Source organism: Gallus gallus, chromosome 26 (genome assembly GCF_016699485.2).
Source record: "Gallus gallus isolate bGalGal1 chromosome 26, bGalGal1.mat.broiler.GRCg7b, whole genome shotgun sequence".
NCBI classification, from domain to species: Eukaryota; Metazoa; Chordata; class Aves; order Galliformes; family Phasianidae; genus Gallus; species Gallus gallus.
In genome coordinates, this window is record NC_052557.1 from 2,860,025 (window position 1) to 2,883,983 (window position 23,959).

The 23,959-nt window shown below is 54.2% G+C and overlaps 1 protein-coding gene across 8 annotated transcripts in view; it reads right to left on the reverse strand.

Moving 5' to 3' along the window:
• The window catches only part of PLXNA2 (plexin A2), a 345,475-nt gene that overhangs the window by 70,499 nt on the left and 251,017 nt on the right, over positions 1-23,959 (reverse strand). For all 8 annotated transcript variants that reach the window (XM_046904271.1, XM_040652969.2, XM_025143922.3 and 5 more), the window contains 2 exons: positions 19,336-20,572; positions 18,344-18,526 (listed from right to left, as the gene is read on the reverse strand). In XM_046904271.1, the coding sequence (XP_046760227.1) occupies positions 18,344-18,526; positions 19,336-20,526 (1,374 nt within the window). In that variant the 5' untranslated portion in view covers positions 20,527-20,572. The remainder of the gene's footprint in view (positions 1-18,343; positions 18,527-19,335; positions 20,573-23,959) is intronic.

Genomic DNA, 23,959 nt, shown 5'->3' on the forward strand with positions numbered 1-23,959 from the left:
CCCTCAGTGCTGCTACCCATGGCCCTGATGCAGACGTGGTCCAGCTGTGAGCAATGCATCTCTCACAGGGACATCTGTGGCATCGGCCAGGATCCATCCCAGGTGCAGTATGGCCTCCACGGGCATTTTTCTTCTCCATTCACCCAAACAGAGGCAAAATCTTACGAGTGAAGTGGTAGCAATTGGCAAAGTGGAAACAGATGGGAGAGGAATGGAGAACATGATGGGATGTGCCAGGGAGAGCAGAGAGCACAGCCAGGATGTGCCTCCACCAAACCACCCAGCCCATCTCCAGCAGGTTGCAGTGATTGGGGCCACTTCATGCTGCAGTGCTCACAATGCCCATGACCGGGCTCTGTGCTCTGGGCTGCCCATCTCTGCTTCTCTGCCCCCATCACACCGCTGCTGTGTAAACAACCCGGCACCGAGCAGAGCGAGCTGCTCCTTTGTATCAAAGCCAGGGACATTTCTTTATACAAAAATGAGTGAAAATTTACCAACTCAAAGCTCCTTTTAAAGAGAAGCCCCCGAGGAGAGCAAGCCCAGCTGCTCGCCTGCATTGCACTGAGCCAACCCCCCCCTCCTGCCTCCCTTCAAACCAGCACTGCTCACACAGCCGAGCTGTGCCCGATGGGCTGCGGTCGGAGTGGTCACAGCAATGTGGTCTATTTCATTTCTCAGCCTCTCAGTAGTTCCCCCCCAACTCTGAGTCAGCCCTGGGGAAATTCTTCCTGCCAAAATCCCACTAACACCCGTGTGTCACCGGTGTGGGAGCGTGCTGACTGGTCTGTGGTCTCTTTGCTTTATACCAAACACACATTCTTCCCTCAATCCCCAGTAAAGCAAGGCAATCAGAGGCCCACGGGAGCTGCTATACGAGCTGCATGTGGTTCATCCGGGAGCTGGCAGCCTTATTTCTCCCTCTCCCCATTCCACATCCAGCAGGGCACAGCCAGGACCAGCCCAGCTCTGCTTGGAACCAGCTGGGGATGTGCAACAGAGCTCCAGCACCTTCTGCCTCTGGCTCATGCTGATGGAGCCACAACGCAGCCACGGCACAACCATTTCCATCACATTTCTATCCGCAGAGCCTCCTCCCCGCAGCCAGCTTTTTTCCCTTACAACTCCATCTGTATTTAATCCCAGACAAACACAAACAAAACAACACAAGCAACGATCTCATCTCCCCAAGGCCGTCACTTTCTACATCGGTTACAGCCAACTCCAATTAGCACAAAAGCAACACGAGGAGCCTCGGCACGCCGCCGCAGCGCTGGGAACGCAGCAGCCCACACTGCCCTTCCCCAGCCTGCCCCTTCCCTGCTGCAGAACGTGCCCTGTCATCCGCTGCACACTGAGTGTGTGCTGAGCTCGGGGCTGGGCAGGGCGCTGGTGGCCTCATTAGCACAGCTCTGTGCGCCCACACCTGCAGGCGACCTGCATGCTTTGATTTATAAGAGGATCCCAAAGCCTCTACAAGTGCTCAGGGGAAGTTTTCTCGGTCACTCCAGCCTATTAACCTGCACTTGAGGCGGCTTTTCTGCAGCCCGTGCTGTTAACCGCTTCCCTGCCAGGCTGGCGGTGGGTGCTCAGGTTGGATATTGGGAGAAATTGCTTCTCTGAAGGAGCGGTGATGCACCAACACAGCCTCCCCAGGAGCAGTGGGGTCACCATCCCTGCAGGGGTACCAGAACCACGGAGATGTGGCACCGAGGGATGTGGTCAGTGGGCACGGAGGGGTGGGCTGGGGTCGGATTTGGGGACCTCAGAGGTCTTTTCCAACCGGAATGACTCTGTGGTTCCACGATTGGCTCTATGAGCTCAGCCAGCACCAAGCTCAGCCCAGCGCTCCCATCCCTGCCCAGGACGTGGCAGCTCAGCACACTGCTGCAAACTCAGCTCTTTGGTGTGAGCAGACAGCTCTCCCTCCATCAGTGAGCTATTTCGGGCGACGGTTTCAAATGGAAATCTGTGTTTTATTAATTACACGTCTGCGTTGCTGCAGAACCCTTTCATGTGCTTCCCAGCTGTATCCATCTGCAGCCGTGAAGGAAAGCATTAAACCCAGCATCCGCAGTGTGGGATCGGCCCAGGCTGTGCCCTCACCTGCAGCCTGACAGCCCCATTGTCAGCCTGGGCTCCAGTGGCTGTCAGAGGGATGGGGTGGGGACAGGGGAGGACCATTCACACTGCTGAAAACCCTCCCTACAGCAACTTGCCAGCATCGGGGCTGGCTCTGCTGCTTCCCCTGTATTCCTCTGCTCATCTCCTGTTGCGCACACGCAGCTCTTCAGCAGCTGAAAAGGATTTCCTCAATCCATGCCTTCTGCTGCCACGTCGGAATATCAGAAAGCAGCGTCTGCAGGCAGAAGGATTTATCCACCTGTCCCAACTGCAGAGCAGATTGGCTCTGTGGACGAGCAGGGCTGTGTGGGTGCATTAGCGAGCAGCTTAGCACAGGTGCTGGCAAAGCAATGAGCCTCACTGCGTTACTGGGGGAAGATGAGGCAAATTTTAAGGCAGCTCTCATCATGCGATTTTCCCAAAGCCAAATTCCTTACCACTGATGAAACCAAACCTGCAGCCCCATCAGCACTGCGGAGGCTGCAGGACAGCAGCGGTCCCCAGCCCAGCAAACAGCACACCTCTCCCAGCAGGAAGCTCCAGGCACGTTATCGAGGTGTCCCTGGGACCGAGCAGCAGAAATGGGCTCCGCTGTCCCAAACTGCTCTCAGTGCACAGCTGAACAAGAGGGGGCTGAAAGCGTTCCCTCCCGAGCAAACAGACTTGTGCTGGGAGCGCGCAGAAATCAAAGCAACAAAAGGTCTCTGCAGCCAACTGCAATGTAGCTGACAAACAGGCTCGTCACTTTGTGCCTCCATCTGGCGGGGACATACTTTCCATTTCAGCAAGCGCTAGAATGGGTGGACAGCAAAGGGAAACGTGAAAACAGCAAAGAAACGAGAAGAATGAAAACCTGCGGGACAACACTGCTGCCCTGTTATGAATACTGTGCAGCTATTCATATGAAAATCCATACGGCCGCTACTGTTGCGTGCACTCTTCTTACACAGCATGAAATTAGAATTCCTCTTCAGTAGCACGTTGCCAGCACTACAGAGCAACTTCAGACCGAGCAAGCAGACAATTCCTCCTTTGGCTTCCCCAGCCGGGATTGAGAGCCGCTGGGGTGATGGAGACGAGTCTATTGCCCACGGTAGAAAATGCTGCTTCCAAAACAAATCCCAGCAAAGTGCTGCTGGCCCGGAGTGCGGCTGCTGGTGCCGATTTCACAGCACAGTCTCACATGCGTAATTCCCCCCAGGCCCCCCCACCCCCTCCACTTCCCTTCTTATCTCCCCAGAACAAACTCTGCGCGCCGGCTCATTTCAAGGAGAGCTTCACCCACAGTCCAGCCAAGTGTCAGCGGATCTGCTGGAAATGCAAATGGAGACCATCATGCAAAAGAGTCGGGCTTAGAGACGGCGGGGAGGGGAAGGGGGGGGCAACAGAAGGCAAAGAAAAGCCGACGGAAAGAGGGAGCGAGGAACAAATCTGCCATCTCAAGTTGCCGATCGCTCGCACGTGGGCTTGCTGAGCACAGATAGGTTTTCCAAACCACGCCAGGCCCATTGATTTTTCCCTGCTGAGCTGCCAGGTGACTCTGAAATGCACCTCCCAGAGCCCCCCCAGCAGCACGGGGCATTCGGGAGCATTGTCTCACTGTGCTGGGTGACAGCAGAAGGAGCGGAGCGCGGGGCTGAGCTGCTGGGGAGCTCTGGGGATGGGTTTCAGGTGTGCAGCCCTCGTGGCTGCATAATGGCAATGCATCTGCAGCGTGGCCCTGGCAACACCTCCCTGCTCTGTGCTGCGTGTGGGGGAGAACCCACGGAGTGAGGGGGGTCCCCTGCAGCTCCAGCACAGTGTTGGGGTCCGGGAGCAGGGAATGGGGCTCTCCATGCGCCGTGTTGGAGGAGGTGATAACCGCTTCCCTGCAACCACCAGGGATGAAGCACGGAGGTCTGCAGGCACGGAGAGGGGCGGCTGAAGCTCCGCCACAAAATGTTTCATTATCATGGAAAAAAATCACCAGGTTCGCTCATTATGCATGCAGAGAAACAGCAAGCACGAGGAGAGAACCCATCCGACGTGCCGTAACGTGATGCAGAATTAATCCCCCCAGGTTCCAGAATTCCTCATAAATCGCAAATGGGACGATATCCACTGCATTACATTTTATCACACTTTCTGTCAAAACATCCCCTGCCGGGAGCCTTTCAGTGATGCTATCACAAGCACAGCCTTATTTGGGGAAGAGGAGTTGAACTCACCAGCAGTGAACCATCACTCTGAGGCCGGCACAGACCCTTCCAGCAGTGAGCGGGGTCTGTTCGGTGCAGCTCTATCTTAATAACCACATCTTCCATTTCTGCTCACACCTATACGGGGCGCGTTTGCTATTTAGTGTTATTAATAGCAATGCTAATGCATGCTGGCTGCCGTGCCCCAGCGCATCCCGAGGGAGTGCACAACACTTTACAGATGCATCCGATGGGGAAAACTTCTCCAGCAAAGTGGCTGCTGCTGTGGGCTTTGCTCCATGGCACGCTTGCAAGGCTCTGGGTTTTTGCTGGGCAATGAACCGAAAAGAAAAGGGTCTGATTATCTCCTCCAGCACCTTGGTGGTGACCCGGAGCAGTGACCCTTTCCTGTCACTCTCCATTTGCTCTGTGTGTTTTGCACGAGGATGGGGCAAAGCCCTGCAATGGGCACGGGCTGCAGCCCTAAGCAGCGCAGAGGGCGTATGCTGAGGTTGGGGTGCAGTAATGGAGGCAATGGGACCTGGGTGGGACCTCCAAAACCAGTTGCAGCCATTCCCTCTGCATGCCATGGGCACACCGCTTCGTCCTCCTTCTCCAGACATTAAATTTGTCTTCGTTTTCCATCCCGGTATGTTCTCTGTGGGGCCGTGCACGGGGAAAAGATAGCACAGAAGTGGTGGAGGGATTTGCTGTGTATTGCTGCAGCATGAATAAATGATGCACAGGTCCCCACTGCTATCTGAGCAAAAACGTTGCATAGAAGAAGGCAAGAGGAGGCGTGAAAGGCTCTGGCACAGGTTCCCCTTGTGCTCTGTACAACAGCAGCTCCTGATCCCCGCAGAGCACCGCATCCTCCCACTGCCCCACAGCACACAGCCCTCCTGGGCAGGAGTTTGCTCCCTGCAGGAACCCACCCTGCTCCCTGCAAGCAGCACGGAGGAGCACACACGTGCACGTCCCTGTGCCCATGCGTGCTATGATAGGTGCAATTTCAAGCAATTTCCCTGCCAGTCTCTCTGCAATCTCATGTAATCTCCTCCCAAAGGGAATCAAAGACCCCATGGTGTCTTTGCTTGGCCATAAAGAATACAAATCACACCCCGACGGCTCTGAATAATGCAGAGTGGAGCAGCAGAAGCGGGATGGAGGGGGCTGCCTGCTCCCAACTCCCATTGCTGTAGCTCCATGTAAATGCTGCAGACACTGACCTGCATATGCACACAGCTTCATGCACAGTTCCAGGGAGCAGAGGCTGCTTCCTCCTGCATGCTACCAACCAGCAGCAAGAGTTCGGCCACAGCAAGACCAGGCATTACAAATATCTCCCCTTCAGAACACGAACCACAGCCATTCAACATCCCAGCTGGCAATCTCACAAGAGCTTTAGAGCTCAAATGCTTTGCAGTCCTTGATTTAAGGCGCATAGCGGAAATGCAGCGCGCTCCCATTGCAGCCACACCTGAATGCCCTCAGTGTGCAGGGCCTCACCCACCAGGTGTGCTTAACTCCAACCCGGGGTCATTGCAAAGCCCTCCTGAGCAGCACTGAGTGCCCTCCATGAGCATCACCACCAGGAAAAGCAACGGGAGAAGGGAAACGCAGGGAGGCAACAGAAAGGAAAGGGAACAACCACAGGTGGGTTTCACATCGCCGTTACAAACGGGGAGAGAGCTCCCCCAGGGCACACAAAACTCCTGTAAAATCTTTTTCCCCCCTTCGTTTCAGACTGACAGAGCGCCGCGGATTGAACACAGATGTGCTCGTTCTGGGATCTTGCTGTAACCTAAACCGCAATTCCCTGCTAAGCTGTTCCCACATTTGTGGATTGATGCGTCCAGATGCACGGGCTGCCAGCACAGCCTGCAGAGCTGCTCCTCCTGGGACTGGCGGCCAATTCCCAGCACTGTCAATCTCCTTTTCATGGACAAAACCAGCAGGAACAGCACAGCCAGGTAGGAACATGACAGCCTGGGGTAACTGTCACGTACCGGAGCAGGGATGCAATATTTATCTGCCTGGGCACATGGGAGATGCATGTGCCTACAGAGCTGCGAGCATATGGAGCCACGGCAGCAGGTGAAAGTGGTGGGGAGAACCTGGGAGAGCAACAACCAAACGAGGAACTGCAGACCTCGGGAATCTGAGCTGTTTCTCCTCACTAAACCCACAAGCTTTGGAAAATGATTCCCTGAAAGCGCATGTATTCGATCTCACTTAAACTCCTACTGCAGCATAACGGCGCTTGGATGAAAATCCCCCATCTAACCCAAACCCCGTGGCCGTGGGGCACAGAGAGGGGCTGGGAAGCACAAACCCCCAATGTTGGACACAGCAGAGCAGCAGTGGGGTGGTGCTGCCCTGGGCTCAGCCATCATACACCATGCACAGGGACACAGGGAGGATGCTGGCAGCGACGTGCAAAGAGCTGAGCATCCTTCTGGGCCACGACATGCAGATCCACGTGGAGGAAATAAACTGAAGGCAGCTGAGGGGTAGGCTGATATTTAGTCAGAGTGCATCAAAATCAGCGGAAGGGCTTATTTCAGGACTGATGGGAAATAGACCTTCGTGCTTGTAAAGGATTAATGCATATAAACAGCCAGCGAGCTGCTCAGCCCCTTGGTGGCTGGAAGAGCTTCCCTGAGAAGGGACTGAGATCCTGAGAGGGGAAACCCAGGGGACAGCCACGGGGAGCTGCCACCATCGATGCACATCAGGAGAGAAACCACAGGCCTGTGGGCACTCGGCCACGCCAGCCCATGCTGCATTCATCCCCAGCCAGGTCACGAGCTCAGCACTGGCCAGGGCCCAAACGATGCCAATAAAAACACCGACAGATGAACAGGCACAGAGCAGCTGCTCGGGAAGCTTGTGGTAAAGGCGGGTTGGGGGGGGGAGGAATTAAATTAATCCCTTCATTATCAACCCGACCCCTGGAAAAATCTGAAGGAATGGCTGTGAAGGTTCACGGCGGAGCACTGAAGGCAGGAGATCAGCTAACACAGCATCTGCCAGCCCAGACGGGCTCAGCTCTAATCCCCCCCCACTCCAGCTGGGATGTGGCCACTGGGAGCCAGCACGGCACTGGGAGCTGTGCTGAGCTGTGCTGAGCTGAGCTGTGTTGTGCAGTGCTGAGCTGTGCTGAGTTGGTGCACAGCACTGCCAACCCCATCCGAGAACCACGCAACAGTCTGCGTTGGAAGGGACCTTTAAAGGCCATCTGGTCCCACTCTCTGCAGTGAGCAGGGACACCTACAGCTCCATCAGGTGCTCAGAGCCCCATCCAGCCTGGAGCATCTGCAGGGATAGGGCACCACCGCCTCTCTGTGCCAGTGCCCCACTATCCTTTCTGTAACAAACTGTTTTCTTATATCCAATCTAAATTGCACCCCCCCATGTCCTCTTTTAAACCAAAGGTGGCTCAGTACTGGGTGAAGGAACGTGGTTAATGGGCACGGTGAGGATGGCCTGATGGCTGGACTTGATGATCTTGGAGGCCTTTTCCAACCTTACTGACTCCTGATGCCATCGCTGCCACCAATGAGCACTTGGGTGGGCTGGGGAAGGAGGAGGGGGAAGGGGAAAAGGACAAAAACCCCACTCTAGTTTATATGTCAAAGGGATTTAATTCAGAAGGAGAATGGCCAAGGGAGATCCCTGCACACCTAGGGGGGAGGATTAGCAGCGGCTGCTGTGCCATGCCATGCCATGCCCAGTGCTGAAAGCAGATTTATCAGTGGGAGAATGAAGGCAAAAGGCTCTCAGAAGGGACAAGTTCCAAACCCAGCTGCTAGGCTCCTCCAGGTCTCTTCTAATCCATCCCTCTCAAAACCATCAGCGTTGTGTGGTAGAAGGGGGGGCAGAGCCAAGCGCTGTGGCCCCTGGGCACGAGGAGGGGTTATGGGGTGGGAGGTGTCAGTGGGCTGCAGAGGGATGGGAAGGGCAGATTGGGAGCACTGTGTATGCCTGAGGATTGCTGGTGGCAGCACCCAGCTGAGGGCCATCAGATAAGGTAACAGCAGGACTGGGGCATGGATGCCTGACCACATTGGGAATGAGACCAAAACCCATGGACTCATTTTTCACAGGGCACTGAGCAGCCATCAGACATTAATGACTTCTGGCACCCGCTGCCCTGGGTCAGATTCCAATCAATGACCCCAAGTGGAGGGCTCTGCCTTCCCCATCGGCACCCCCGGAGAACCCTGCACTGTACTGAGGGTCCCTGGCTGGGCACGGGGTGACCCCACCAACACGCATCACAGAGAGGAGGCTGCTTCCCCGCGAGGAACCAAAGCCTCATTGACACGTGAATTATGAATGAAACCTTAAGCTTTTAAACTTTTAACCTGTGCATTTCTAAGAAAGTCTTAATTTAGCCAGGGACGCGGGAGGGAGGAACAATGGTGCAGTGGAAGGTAGGAGGCTTTTAAAACACGCCCTGGGTTAAGATGAATATTTCATGCAGTGAGCCATTCCCGAGGGGAAAATGAAATCCTGACCCCACTGCCCAAACAGGGGCTGTTACAAGACCTGGGCTCTGCTTGGGCTGCTGTGGTACTCAAACCTCCTACCAGCGCCCATCGATTGAAATCCCCTCCAGCTTTCATTCTGCTGGAAATCACCCAAAAACCGCCCTCTCTGACCAGTGCTGAATGGGATTCTGTTGGTTTTCAGGGCAACTGCGGGCACGCAGCAGAGCTGGCACAGGGCTGGGAGCTGAGCACACAGAGAGCTGAGCTGCTGCTGCCCTGCAGCCAACCACCCCCAGCACCAGGGCAGGGCAAACCATCTGGGCAGAAGGGCTGCAAAACCCACTCTGAGCACAGAGAGGGGAGGGTCTTATAAGGCAATACACAGCAGGAAAATCACCTCTACAAAACTACTCCTATGCGGCACGATGCCCCTCCACCAGCAAACCCAAGCTGGTGCTGTTATTACGGGCAGAGGTACTTGAAGCCCTTCACACATCAGAGCATCACTCCAGACTCATCAGTGCTCACGACTCTCCTTCCATTTTAAGTGTTTGGAGCTTAAAACAACCGCACTCAGTCCGGCTGCCCAACAGAATGCAGCCTGGGCTGGGGGGGGGGGGGCAATAGGGGGCAATGGGGGGCAATGGGGGACTGTGCCTGGCTGAACCAGCAGCGCTCCCCTCCTGCAGAGGAGGGAACAAAACCCATCAGTCAGCCCCAAATGATAAATAAGGAGATGAAAGTTGGTGTGAAACTAAACAAAGCCCCAGGTGGCCCTTCTGTGCCTGGGGCACTTCTGCTAATTTTAGCTTCCCTGCTCCTCCCCGGGGCTGTTTGGTTCCATGACTGCCGGCTTTGGAGCATTTACTTTGCTTCGAGTGCCCGAAATGCTGAGCACAGGGATGGAGTGGGGCCTGATGGGCTGGGCTGGGTGCCCTGCAGGGTCTCAGGGCTGAGCCACTGCGACACCCACCCCAACCCCCAGGGCAATAGCAGAGGCCGGGGGGAGCGCTTTGTATTTATTCCACGGGAGAAAAAAAAAGCAGCAGCCTCACAGAAGCATCCTATACAGCAGAATGTATTTAAATACCTAATGAAGGAATAAATCTGCGAGAGGCAGACATTTACTGCATCCTCCTTCACACAGAGCCTTTGTGCGGGTGCGGGGCCACGGCTGCACCTGCGCTGCTGGGTGATGGATGTGGCCACATCCCATTGCGGGGGCTCTACCTGTCAGGGGGATATTGAGCACTCCCAGGCTGCACATCCATCCCGGCAGCATCCTGCACACCAACACACTGCAGCTCCCAGGGCTGTGCAGGGGAAAAGTGCAATGCGTGGAGATGTGAGACCGCAGGCGGTGTGCTGGGATGAGCCGGGATGGTGCTGAGGCTCAGCTGTGCAAAGCAAAGATGGGTCTGCAGGGTGCTGGGTGGGCACCCGGGGCACTCGAGAGCACGGAGATCTGCAGAGTTTCATGCCACAGTGGCAAAAGCTGCTCATAACATGAACTCAGGGGTCTACCAGAGGGAATAGCAAAAAGAAATTGAAAGCTGCAGCGCTTTCCTACAGGGCAGGCAGGGAGCAGCCAACATTTTCCCTGACTCCCCTTCCATCTCTGCCTTGCATTAAACCTTTCAGCACCAGATACGAGCATTCGGTTCTGCTGCCACAGGGGATGGCCAGAGATGCTCTGCAGGGCTCAGCCAGGCTGGGTGGTACAGAACACCACAGCCCATCAGAGCTTGCTGCCGGAGCAGATGTAGAGCAGGAGCTGCCATCAAGCTGTACTATAAACACCCACAAGCATCACACTGTGTGCCTGGCTCCATCAGAGCTATTGCTCCACACCAGCACTGCCAGCAGTGGTTTTGCCCCATCCCTGCAGGGTAGGAGCAGTCACTAAGAGTCAGTGTAAGGCGCTGGGGATGAGATTCAGGAGCTCAGCTGCCTGCTTTACGTTTTGCATTTCAGGAAACTAAGCGTTCCAGCAAGCATTCAAAGCAGGCTCTGTGATGGAGCGGCAGCAAAGCAGCACAGCGCGTGCACTCAGCCCATCTCCAGCACCAGCCCATCCCCATCCATCATTTGGTTTCAGTTTTACCTCCCCACCCCCAAAAGCATCCAGCCCCCCCTCCCCCATCCCCTGCCTGCCCTCCTTCCCCCGATACCAAAGGTCAGCAGTGCTGATATTTAAGGTCAGCAGGAAGAAACGCAGCGGGGTCAGAGGGGAGGGATGCAGCAGGCTGGAATTTCACTTCTCCCCAATCATCTGCTTCCATGAAGCAGCAGCCAGAGCCCCGAAAAGTGCAGGGCAGTGGGGCCCTCTCACAAGCTGGGGGGTCTTTGGGACGATCAGATACCGGGCACAAGGTTCTAGCTGGGGGGCTGCAGTGCTGCATCCTATGATGGCTAAGCATCAAAGGAAAACACACTAAATCCACAGGAAAGCCATCATTCAGACTGAAATTCAGACTGGTGAGGAATTTCAGTGCCGTGCTCAGGCCCTGTTTGGGTGCCCCATTCTGAGGGAAGGCACAGACTGCAGGGGCTGAGCAGCACAGCTGCGAGGGGGGAATACGCTGCGAGAGCAAAACATGCTGTTTTCATGTAAATGTCCCTAGTAATAAAAGTGAACGAAGAAAGCCACGCATCCAAACAAGCCATAGCACATTTGTGCTAGAGAAGCAGAAATGCTTCTAAAAAGAGTGCTTTATCGATGCGTTCCAGCAGGCATCAGCTGGGCTTTAATGCTCCTCGAGGAACAGCACGTGGCTCTGCAGGGCTCGGGCTGTGCCTCTGATCAGAGGCTCCCATCCCAGAACACCTCCAGCAAAGCAGCCCACCGTCCCCTTCACACTCCCCAGCCCTACCTGCCCCTCAGCCTGCATCGTCCAGATTCTTCTCATTCCTTATTTCACAGTGCCATGACCGAATTCCCAGTGCTTAAGGCCGGGCTGGGATGAGCCATGAGCACCTGCACCCACCGCTCGTGCTTTGCGGGACGCTCAGGCTGCAAAGCATAAGGCCTGCAGGCAGGTTTATGAGATTAAAGCCCAACACACGATAAATAATTTAGCAGCACACCACAAAAAAAAAAAAAAACCCCAAAAAAAAGAAACAACCCACCAAAAAAGCCCACGCTGTATAATAAGTAGGCTGTACGATGCGCGCATTCATTTCAAATGCACATCGCTTTCATCTGCATGCATCTGTGAGATGCAAAGACGTGGAAGCAGCAGAGAAGGAGCAACCAGGAGGAGGTGTGGGTCCTGGAGAAGCCATTTCCAATCACGGCTGCTGGTTGCACTTGGAAGACCTGAGGCACACAGGCACCTGCCCCTGTCCTGAGGAGAAGGAGAAGGAAGGGAGGTGGGCAGAGCATGCATCACTGCAGGCATGATGGGCTCCTGCTAACATTGGGACCGGCTGCATCCCAGCCACGCCTGCCTGGCACTCCCATAAATATCAGCAGATGTCCCAGTGATGGATTTGCCTTTGCAAACTACGCTGTATTTTACACCCTCACTAGCACTGCCATTGCCCTGGGCAGCAGCAAGAAGCAGTGGGAGCAGCAGTGGGTGGTGAAGCTCATGGTGCAGCTGAAGAACACAGCGAGGGAGGGCAGTGTGGGGGGCAGCCCCAAAGCACAGCGCTCTGCGTGCACCTTCCCCTTCCCTCTGAACGTTTGTGCTTTCCATTTTTGCTCTTTTTGCTCCAAGGAGGCATTTACAGAAGCAATGCACCGTGGTCATCTCGCACCATTTCCTGCCACGCGGGGATTTGAGATGCTACAAATGGACCCAAACGTGCACTGTTTGACCTCAGTGAGGATCTTAAAAGCCTGCAGTGTAACACACACCCCAAGGAGTGCACAGCGCTCTCACTCACAGACGGAGAGGCAGAAGCCAAGAATGTGTGCAGAGCACAGCAGCCTCTTCAGGTTCACACCCAGAGGGAAGCAGCGAGCAAAACCACCGTGAGTTCACGGAGCAGTTTGGCATTTCCTGATGTTGCACCAAAAAAAAAAACCCCATTACTGAACCACGCGAAAATGCTGCTCTGCCTCCAGCACCAACTGGAGGAGGAATAACTTCTGCCTCACTTCATCCTCACAAAGGAGATAATGCCTCCTCCTATGCGAGGTGTGGGGATTAATTATCTTCTAAATATGTTCAAGATAAAAAAAAAACCATGAGTGCATCAGTGGGAGAGCTTCGTGGTGACTGTCTGTGTCCCAGAGTGCAAGGATGGAGGCTCGCCCTGCCCTCATGGTGCTCAGAGCCATTGCTGAGGACTGGGGCCAAACCCCCAAGGGGCAGAACCCCCACACAGACCCCCCCCGAGCCCCTTTACACGCTCACTGCTCTGTGGCCCCACTCCACTTGGAAGTGAATCAAACGCCACTGTTGCACTCTGCATTTCAAGCTGATTTTTCAAGGTGCCCAAGCCTGGTAAGCAGCACTCATCACCACCTCGGGAGCCAAGGAATGGATTAAAGCCGCCTCCGAGCCCACCTGGCTCCATTTCACATAGCAGCTCCCAAACACCTGCCCCTCAGCTCTCCAGCAGCTCTAAACCACGTCCAAAATTCTCCTTTCTTTCACATCCCTCTGCCAGGCAGCAGATAACAGAACTGGAGGAGCGGAGCTGGGAGGAGAAGAGCCAATTTGGTGCCTCCAAGGGGTGGTGGGGATGTTCCTGAGCTGCTCCGTCCCCTGCAGGGACACGGGGTGACACCGAGCAGCCGCTGCCACTGCTGCTATGGGGTTTGTGGGCTGGAACAGCCCCACGGCCTCCGGGCTCCTCTGCACACTGCTGCAACTGTTTGTCCTGAAGTGCTCCAAAATACACACAGGGGCGATAATTAAGGATATACTGAAGGATGAGATAAGCATCCTTAGAATGAAGTCAGATAAGGACAGCTTCAGACATGTGCTTCGTTGGGAAAGATCTGTTTTATTGCCACAAATGGAAGAAATTAAATCAGCCAAGCTGAATAAAACCCTCACACGCCAGGACACCACAATGCACTCAGAGGTTCACCCTCCCTTGCCCCAACAGCCATCAGAGCCCTGCAGGGCTCTGCCTTGCTGAGCACTGGGCAGCCAGCAATGTGCACATTTGTGCGTGCAGCAAGGAAACGACGAGTTGCAGCATTGCAGCACGACATCTTCCTGCAGCACCTTTTCTCCAGACAGAACCTACCCAGCTCCTTGCAGGTCACGTTGCATGCACGAGGGCAATGCAATGGGGATGGGGTGCTCTGGGACTGCGGAACAGCAACTGACAGCTGTTTGTCACTCTCCCCTTCACCTCCAAACACACCGAGCGCTCCACTCCTGAGTTCTCATGCGTAACACTAAGGCTGCACAGTGCACAGCTTTGCTTTGTGGAAGCGACCTCTGCACGCAGACAGCAGCTCTCAGATCCGGCCTGGGCAGCTCCAGCTCAGTGCATCCCAAACCCCCCAGCAGCTCCTCGGAGCAGGTCAGTGCTGGGATAAAACCACCAGCATCACCGTGCTGCCTTTCCCCTGGTGCACACAGCCCGAGAGGCACAGCGATGCTGCAGGGCTCTGCCTGGCGCAGGCACAGACGGCGCGATGGCGAAACAGTAGAACAGCACTTGGACCGTGCACGGGCAGACATAGAAGAGACATTTATTTATTCTCGATCACTAACAATGCCCTCCATTGACAAGCTGAATGAAGGGCACTTCACTGATTTATTAGATCTAATAAGAAGCACACCTCTCGGGATGAAAGACAAGATTGATTTGAGCGGAGAGCGGCGCTGGCAGCCCGGCCACTGTGCTGTGCCTGCTGCCACGGAGCCAAACAGCGCCGGGGGAGAGAAATAAAGGGACAGATTTGCACAAGGGCAGCTAGAACAGAAACCAGGCTTGCAATAGCCTTTCAGCCCTGGAGATGGAGGGTGACTCGCTCTGCAGCCCTGCTCCCTCCAGCTCCAAAAGAAAAACAGCAAACTCAAAGTTCTGCAGCAATTCCAGCATGGTTCTGGGATGCCCCAGGTCTGCCCTTCCCATACCTCTGCCCCTCTAAAAGCAACGAGTGCAATTTCCCCATCGGTCCCATCCTCCACCAGGCAGACCACATTAGCCAAGTTCCGTGGACGCCGTTTTCCATCAGGAAAAAGACAACCAGCACAGCAGTGCTTAGCTTGAGGCCCTATTAATAGCAGTCCTAATTATATGGCTGCAAATTTAATTCGTAGCAATGATTAGTGTCAAAATCAAAGGCATCACACATCAATATTGATGGAATTGTATGAAGCCCGTAAACAGAACAAGCAAGTCGACGCATCTCCCCCCAGCACTCAGTTCCTGTTAACTGTTATATTAATGTCTCCTCTCATTTTCCTCGATGAAAACTGCATTGGTGCAGTTTATTAACTGAGCAGTTATGTCTCGATATGATACCATTCGCCCCAGTCAGGATGCTGGGACCTTGCAGGAGAAGCAGACCTCCAGGCTGCAGAGAACAGGACCCCACGTGCCCACCTTATCCGAAGGTCACAGCATTAGCAGTACATTGGCTTTTCACCACTTAGAGATAACTGCTGCAGTAATTTGCTGCAGTGCCCAAAGCCAGAGGGCTGCCATGGAGCAGGGCTGCCCTGTCACATCCCGTGTACTGGGGGGACACCATATATGCAGGTGCAGCCCCTGACAGCACCAAGCATCCCCTACCCAAGGCAGTCAGGATGGCTGAGCCAGGGCTGCGTGAGAACATCCCTCCTCCAGCACAGGGTTTCCATGCAGAATGGATCCATCGACTCGCCCTCTCCCCTTAGGCAGCAGCAAAGGGCAGAGGGGTGCATGCACCATTCCACATGGTGTGAGCTGCTGACAGTCCACAGCTCGGGTATAGCCCTGCTGGGGTTGGTTGGGCAGAGAGGGACTGCAGAGGGAAGGGACAGAGCTGGGAATGAAGGGGCCCTGGGTTAGCAGGGACCTTCAGCATCCAGCTCCCTGGGAGGACAGGCTGCAGCAGCCCATTAGAATGGCTGATGGGAAGGACATCAATGAGATAAGGGGATATTTTTGGTAATGAACTCTCTCAGGCAAAGCACAGGCAAATCTGAAAGATTTCAGAGCTGGCTCCCTGACTTCTTCCCTGCAGCTACATGAAAGCCTCTTCTTTGAAATCCCAGGCTGAGCCACCAGCTCGCTTCCAAAGTAAATCAACAACTGTGGGAGAGGGAGTAGATGTGAGCAGCGTTCAGCGTTCGGTGTGTAGGTAGATAGGCAGGGCGGTGCAACGAGGAGAGGAGGCGTTTATCTGGGAATCTCTGGCACTTACAGAGGTGCACATCTTTACTGTCCTCATTTCACGTGTGGGGAAGGAGAGACACAGAAACTTCCATAGCCCTCAGCACGCTGTGTGCTCGCCGAGTGATGCTCTGGGACCATGCTCAGCCTTGCAGACAACCAAGCAACTTCTCTGGATCCAAAATACCTCCACTGTGGCACTGCTCAAGGCAAAGCCACTTCCCACACTTCACGTGTAAAGATAACCCCATGTGCCAAAAAGGAATAGATTTACTAAAGGCCCAGACAGGACCACAAGATACAGAACATCCCCAGCCCTATGCAGCATAAAACAGGGCTCCAGCTCTGGATATAGCAGGGTCCCAGCAGCTGACACGTGTGGAGAAGGGCTGTTGACATATGCCACCAAAGCCTGACTGCAATGAATGCCTGCAAGGGACTCACTGGAGACTTGAGCTCATTTTTTCAGTACCTGCTTACCGCTGGCTCAAACCACAGGTAAAGCTTGGATCATTCCTGCATCACTCCTCAGCTCCCCTCCTGCCCACAGGAGTAAAGAGAATGGGCATGAATAGGCCAACCTGCATCAAAAGGTGGCTGTTTGAGCGGGGCTTCAATGCAGACAACTACAAGGAATTAACTGTGCCGGAGAAAATGCTTCTTCTGTAATCCTACATAATTAATGCCACGCTACAGTAAATGCTTGGTGTGCAGGCACAAGCTGTTCGCTTTAACTCCCTCTACATGAAGCACCTCCCCTGCTGCCCAAAACACCAAATGGCCAGCACCCAACCCAGCAATGGCCAACAACCACCCAGCAACGGCCAACAACCACCCAGCAACGGCCAACAACCACCCAGCAGTGACCAACAACCACCCAGCAATGGCCAACAACCACCCAGCAATGGCCAGCAACCACCCAGCAATGGCCAGCAACCACCCAGCAATGGCCAACAACCACCCAGCAATGGCCAACAACCACTCAGCAGTGACCAACAACCACCACCCCAACAATGGCTAACAACCACCCAACAGCGGCCAACAACCACCCAACAATGGCCAACAACCACCCAACAATGGCTGGTAAACACCCAGCCATGGCATGCAACCACTCAACAGTGGTCAGCAAACACCCAACAACCAGAAACCACTCAATGGCCAATATGGCTCGCTGGAATCTCAGCAGCAGATGCATTATTTGCAATATGCTGAAGATTCTTTCTTCACCCAGACCAGGATGAGCCCTGTGTTCCACACGGCACCAGATCGGGCAGGGAAAGAGGGGCTCTGCTCGTGCTCCCACGCTCCAGATCTCCTCACTGCACTGAGAGGCACCAGGGAGACTCCTAATTTACTGCAGCTCAGCACTTGTAAAGTGCTGAATGAATATTAATGAACTGATGTAATTAAAATGATGCAGATATTCAAGTGTAGTATCTGCCTGTCCTTGTATCTTCCTGGATAGATGAGGAAGAAATTCCCTGCTGTTTAAGGACACAAAAAATTAACAACCTGCTGTTGATTACATTTGTTAACTCTTTCCCTGGCTCAGAGAAGCAGGGTCTGCATTTAGCAGGCTCACCAAATGATGTCATTGACATCTTAGGTTCATTTGAAGGATCTCACGCTCAACAGACTGGTGGTGGGACTCCAGAATCATAGAGCCCACCCAGCAGCCCCCAGCTCCCACTGCTGGGAGAGGGAAGCAACACGGAGATTTTCCTAGCCCTGGGCAAGAGCCCCAGCTTTTGTGATGCAAAGGGTGAGGAATGTTATCTTCCAGGGATCCATCATCCAGCTGTCTGGGGGCGAGAAGGAGAAGCAGGAAGGCTTTGCCCTGAGGCTTGGTTTCCAACAGCAGCCAAGTTAACCCACTCCCTGACTCAACATTCTGCCGCCACCACCAATATTGCCAGCACCAAAGCGAACCCCAAAGCCTCTTAAGCTCAGTCTACCACAGCAACTGCAGAAGGATTACTGTGAAACAACTCAAACCTGCTGCAAGATTTCCATTAAACTTTCACAAATAAAAGGAATCCCCGAGACCTCTCACCATGGTTTGCTGATGGTCACTTCAACTCACAAACTGTAAGCCAGATCCTTTTGCCTCCAACCACACGAGCCCATTACTGCCCCAACAATCTCTGCGTGGTTCATTGAATGATGAAATGCAAAACCAAACAAAACCACAATGGGATGTGACGCTGACGAGAGATGGATCCCACCTCTCCAAAGCCACAGAAACTACCTTACCTTCTTCACTTTGCCATTTTTAGTCCCCACGAACACCACGCTGTAGCCATTGTAGATGTATGAAGCAACAGAAGTCATCCGGTCCCGGCTGGAGGTGAAGAGAGTCACACCATCCACTGGCACTGAGCCACCCAGGGGCTGGTTGATGTCGAGCCCACAGAAATTGTCATCAATTGGAACAGGCTGGAAAGAGGAGATTTGGGGCAACTGTGAGGGAAGCACAAAGCAGGGGGCAGCCCTGGGTTCCTGCACAGGAGAGCCAGGGAGAGTGGGGATGTGGGGCTGGTGGGAACATGGAGTCTGCATGGATGTGAGGTCTGCAGGGGCTGACTCAGCTGCAGAATGCATTTTATGGTGGTCTCTCCCATGCAGCAGGATGGTGCCATGGGGCTGCCCCATCATGTTGACTGCAGTCCTCTTGCTTATTTCCCATAAGGGACATTCAGGAATTGCCAAACACTTAGACACAACTGTGAAGGGATGGCTCTCCCATGTGCAAGCAAGTGTTCTCACTTCCCTTTTTTCATTTCATTTAACCCACACTCATCTCCTCCCAGCAGCCAAACTTAATATGCTTGGCAAAAGAAGGCCCCAGGGATTCTCAAGTCAGCCCTAGAACAATCTGCATGTGAATCAAGATTAGAGAAATCATCTGAATAAAGCCACGAAAGATGCAACTGTCATTTGTATTTATCTAGTTAGTTTGCTGATATCAGCCTCCTGCTGCGGGAAAGGTGAGAGCCTGAGGTGGGGAACAGCAAACACTGCCAACAAGCAGCACACCTTCATCCTTATCCACCTGCCTCGGTGCTGTCCCTCCTTTCACTGCCATCACTGATTATCTGATAACCACAGGGATTAAGGAGGAAAAGGACTACTACATCCATTCCATATTTAGGGGAACCGAGGCACGGAAAGATCGATCCTACTCTGCACCATAGGGCCACGCATTCAAACCAAAGGCCATGACACCCAACTGCCTGCATCCTCACCGCTTTGGTGCACTGGACATCCTTCCCCAGCAGCCAGTTGAGCTCCAGGTTGCCCTCCCCCTGGTAGCACGACTGCAGCCTGTCCTTGATCTGGGCATTGACAGCACGAATCGGGAAGACACAGAGCGCGGAGTCATCCGGCGGCTGATGGTACTGCTTCTGTCCCTTGGAGAAAATGGCAAAGAGGACATCCTCCTGGGCTGTGATATTGAGGGATTTGGCCAGCACATCCCCTGGCTTCGACAGGTAGGCTGCCTGCAGCAGGCGGTACTCCGTGTCCCCCCTGACGCAGCCGAAGGGCAGAGAGACGTAGGAGTGGAACTTGGGGTCATCTTTGCAGAGCCGGACGATGCGGGACGTGTAGAAGAGGTCACTGGCGGAGTTGGAGACGCCCTCCGGGGTGTCCGGTTGGACAGTCAAGAAATAGACGAAATTGCCGCTGGCAAAGCCGTAGATGTAGAAGATATCAAAGTGCGAAATGAGGGCCAAGGTGTCTGAGGGGATTTTGATGAGGGATGAGACAAAGTCACTGTGCAGCTCATAATCCAGCATCGCCGACGACTCCGGGTCGCGGGGCAGCTTGCGGCTGGAGAGCGTGGGGAAATAATCCTGCTTCCCATCCACTGCCGTGCCAATGAAGAGCTTCCCATCCTCGCCCTCGGAGCGCACGATGACGCCGTACATGGTGCCTGTCTTGTTGACGCTGGAGAGGTAGTGCTCCTTCTTGTGCGAGGGCTCCACCAGGATGAACAGGTCGTCCAGGCGCAGCAGTTTGCACACCCCCTGGTACAGGCTGCCGCAGGCCAGCAGCCGGTTCTCGGAGTAGTCGATGATCAGCAGCTTGTTGACGTTGTTGGTGAGGGTCAGCACCTCGCTGCAGGGCTGCACGATGAGGGGAGGGTAGCAGGATTTGTTGTCCTCCTCGGGACCGGTTTTGTGAGCCACTAAAATGGTCAAGTTACCCGAAAGCTTGTAAACCCTATTGATAGCCCCGACGTAAACCGCCCCGGTGCTCCGGTGGACGGTCAGGTGGTTGAAAGTCCAGTCCCGGTGCTCAGAATGGAAAGTGCTGAATGAGGCACTGCCGGATGCGCTCCAGGAGAGCGATGCCAGGAGGAGGCAGAGCAGAGATGCTGACCTGCCATCGCCGTCGGAGCGCAGTGCCCAAGGGCAGGTCCTCCTCCGATCCATCCTGGCAACGGCCGAGCTGTGCCCCAGCAACGTCCCTCACATGGTTCTGGGGGAGAGAAGAAACGCACAGAGCAAAGGATTAGAGCCGGTGTGCCTGCAGATACCATTCAAATTACACTTTCTAATTACGCAGTCCTTGAGATAAAGCGAGGACATCCCTAAGCCCAACCAGAATTAAGCAGGTCTCCTAACTTATTGGCAAACTGTTCAGGTTTGAGGTTGTGCCACTCGGTTCAGCCCCTGCGTGTTAATGCGTTCCGTGTTTGGTTGTTATAATGTGCTCCACTCCGCCACGGGAGGGGATAATCAGCTCCCGGCCAAGACAAAGCCTACAGTTCCCATACAACCATCAATCTGCAGGCTTGGCTAAAAGGATGCCTCCTGCAGGGAATGTTGTTGGAAGCAACGGAGGAAACAAGAGGTGTTTTCTGCCTTTAGGCCCTCTATGATTTAACGCGAGAGCCTGAGGGAGAAGTCTCATGCAGGCAAAAGCTCACCAAGCACGCACCCCAAAGCCTCAACAACCCCCATTACCACTGCCCTGAGCCAGCAGTGCCCATGCAGGTGGCACCAATGCCAGCACTGCTGTACGGAGTGCAGGACCTCAGTGCCACCATGGGTATACCTGGTGTGTCCCCCTGCTCACACCTCCAGACCTGCTGCTGACCCCAACTTGTGCTTCAGCTCAGCCCTGCTCATCACCACAGATGCACTCAACAAACTGCACGTAGAAAACTATCACAAAGTTCTCTCCTATCCCAAACACTGCACTTTCTCCATGCTCCATGTTGGAAAACAAGGGGAACCATCCCATTCTGTCCCACTGGCAGACGTTCTCCCCCATCCCACACCAGTATGGGGTCACACCGCCCTGGGATGAGGAAGATGATGATCCACCTTCCTCCATCACATGCAGACCAGGGAGAGGCACCGTGTCCGTGCTGGCACCTATCCTGCAGGACAAGGGCTCCTCCCGGCCCCACGCAGCTGTCAGAGCCCCCACTATGATTGATGCTGATCTCGGTTCGGGTATTTAAAACAATTCATGCTGCTGGAAACCCACACGGCGCTCATAAGCGGGTGTCAGCACACGGCCGCTCTTTAGGCTTGTTAACGCCTGGAGCTGGAGATGGGTGTTGTGAGAGGTGACAAAGGAGCTCTCCCTGGGCTGCACATCTCCGTGGCACTGACAAGACAGCACAGGAGCACGATAATGGCTTTCTCATTCCGCTCAGGGATACGTTTCCCCAGCTGCTGCTCCTGGTTTCCAGCTTCATTTCCACCTCTGGCGGGCAGCACTTCCACTCTGCCAGCTCAGAGAGGGCTGTGATGTGATGGGGGGGTGCTCAGGGCAGCGGGTCTTGGGATGCATGGGGAGCTCAGCAAAGCAAAGGGAATGCTGAACAGAACCAGGAGACCCCAGCGCAGGGCTCACTGCGCAGCACAACTGCTTTCTGCTGAGGTATTGGGTTGTTTCTTTTCTTGGAAGTGAGTTTAAAACACGGCTTTAAAAGCAATCCGAAGCTATTAGTAACACAAGGTAAAAAAAAAAAAGAGAGCAAACTCAGGGCCACAACATAAACCCAAGCAGCTGAAAGGCCTCAATTAGGCTGAAAGGAGTTATCTGGTATTTAAATAATTATTAGATTGAAGGAATAATCACAGGTCTGAGCTGATTTTTTTCCCCCACTGTCATCCTAATGGAGGCCATAATATTATTATTCAAATGGCCACGGCTCCCATTGAGGGGGGAAGGAACCCGGCTCATTCCATCTCGGCGCAGCAGCGCTCCGCTTATTGCAGCTGTCACTCACTGCAGCACCACGCTTTGTCATCTGTGGCATTTTATGCACACGAAGAAGGAAAAAAAGGGGGAAATTAAAGCAAAAAAAAAAAAAAAGAAGAAGAGAGAGAGATTCTCTTATGGAAAATGAGGGCTCAAAGGAACAGTTTTGGTGCTGTGCGTGCAGCAGCTGCCCTCCCGCACGGTGCTGTTAGCTGTTGGGGCACCAGCTGCCCCTATCTCTTCACATGGGCTCCATCTATCTCTGCCTTCCAGAGAAGAAAAGAGAGAGAAAGAAGTGGAGTTCACCCACTTTGTGCCAAGTGAGAGCACACACACGTCTGCTCTCAGCCCTCCTGGAGCCGGCCAGGAATGTTCCTGGGAAACGTTTCCAAGCATTGAAGCTGTTGCAGTGATTTATGTCCTGTGAAGACCCAATATTCGGGACATTTGGTGCAGCAGCCCCGTGCACTTTGAGCCCAGGCAGCGCTCAATCATTTGCTTGCTTGACACCAGCTGCAATGACCCAACAGTTTGATGTGAAGTAATTACATTTTCCTAACACAAAGCAGGGATGAGGGCTCCTAGCGCCTTTTGTTTGCTTATAGAAGGCTCTGACCCCACCGACACTAAAAGCAGGCTGTGCATCAGCAGACAGCTCCGGCATGGCTGGGACAGGAGGACAGCCCTGCTATCCACGGTGGCCCCTAATATGAGATAGCAAACCAGCAGGGCTGAAAGACACTGAGCTGCTCCTACGGCACAACATGCAATGCTGGGCAACAGCCCCAATGCTCACAGCCCCCCCATAGGTGCAGGGAAAGAGTTAAGAGGGCAAAGCACAGCATTGTGCTTATTGCTTCCTCCAGCCCCGGGACAAGGAAGAGGAGGGGAAGAGCGAAGCTCAGCCACGAAAAGGCATTTCCCTGATAACAAACACGATTGCATGAATTATGCACCCAATTTGGTCATATTGTCCAGACGTGGGATCTTGTTTACACAATGCATACTGGATGAGCCACCTCTTCCCCCCCACCTCACTCCTGAGTGAGCATCCTAGCAGTGCTGGGCTGAGGAGAAGCACAGTAGCACAGAGCTGGGCTGGCAGCATCCCTGCCTTCCCCCAGCCTCACTGCCTGGCCCTGAACACGGTACTCTGAGCACTCTGCTTCCCTCTCAGGCTGGGAACGGTGCTCCCGCACGAGAGGCACTCATGCTCAATCAAAGGAAATGCTCTGCTATCAAAGGGGAGTCACCAAGCACAAACCACTGGAGTAAAGTGTGTGTGAGGGGCTGTGTTAGTGCTTCGATCCCCCTCTCCGTGTCTGTGCTCATGAACTGAGCAGAGATTGTTCAGCAGAGCAGAGCCGCTCTCCCCTGACAACAGCGACAAGCAAACACGGGCACCGCTATCTCCAACCACAGGGTAAGGCTCTGCTTGCCCCCAGGATGAGAAGGAATGGCCTTAAGTTGTGCCAGGGGAGGGTCAGGTTGGATATCAGGAAAAAATGATACCCTGAAAGAGGGGTGATGCATTGACACAGACTGCCCTGGGAGCGGTGGGGTCACCATCCCTGCAGGTGTGGCACACGGGGACACGGTCAGTGGGCACCATGGGATGGGTTGGGGTCGGAGATCTCCGAGTACTTC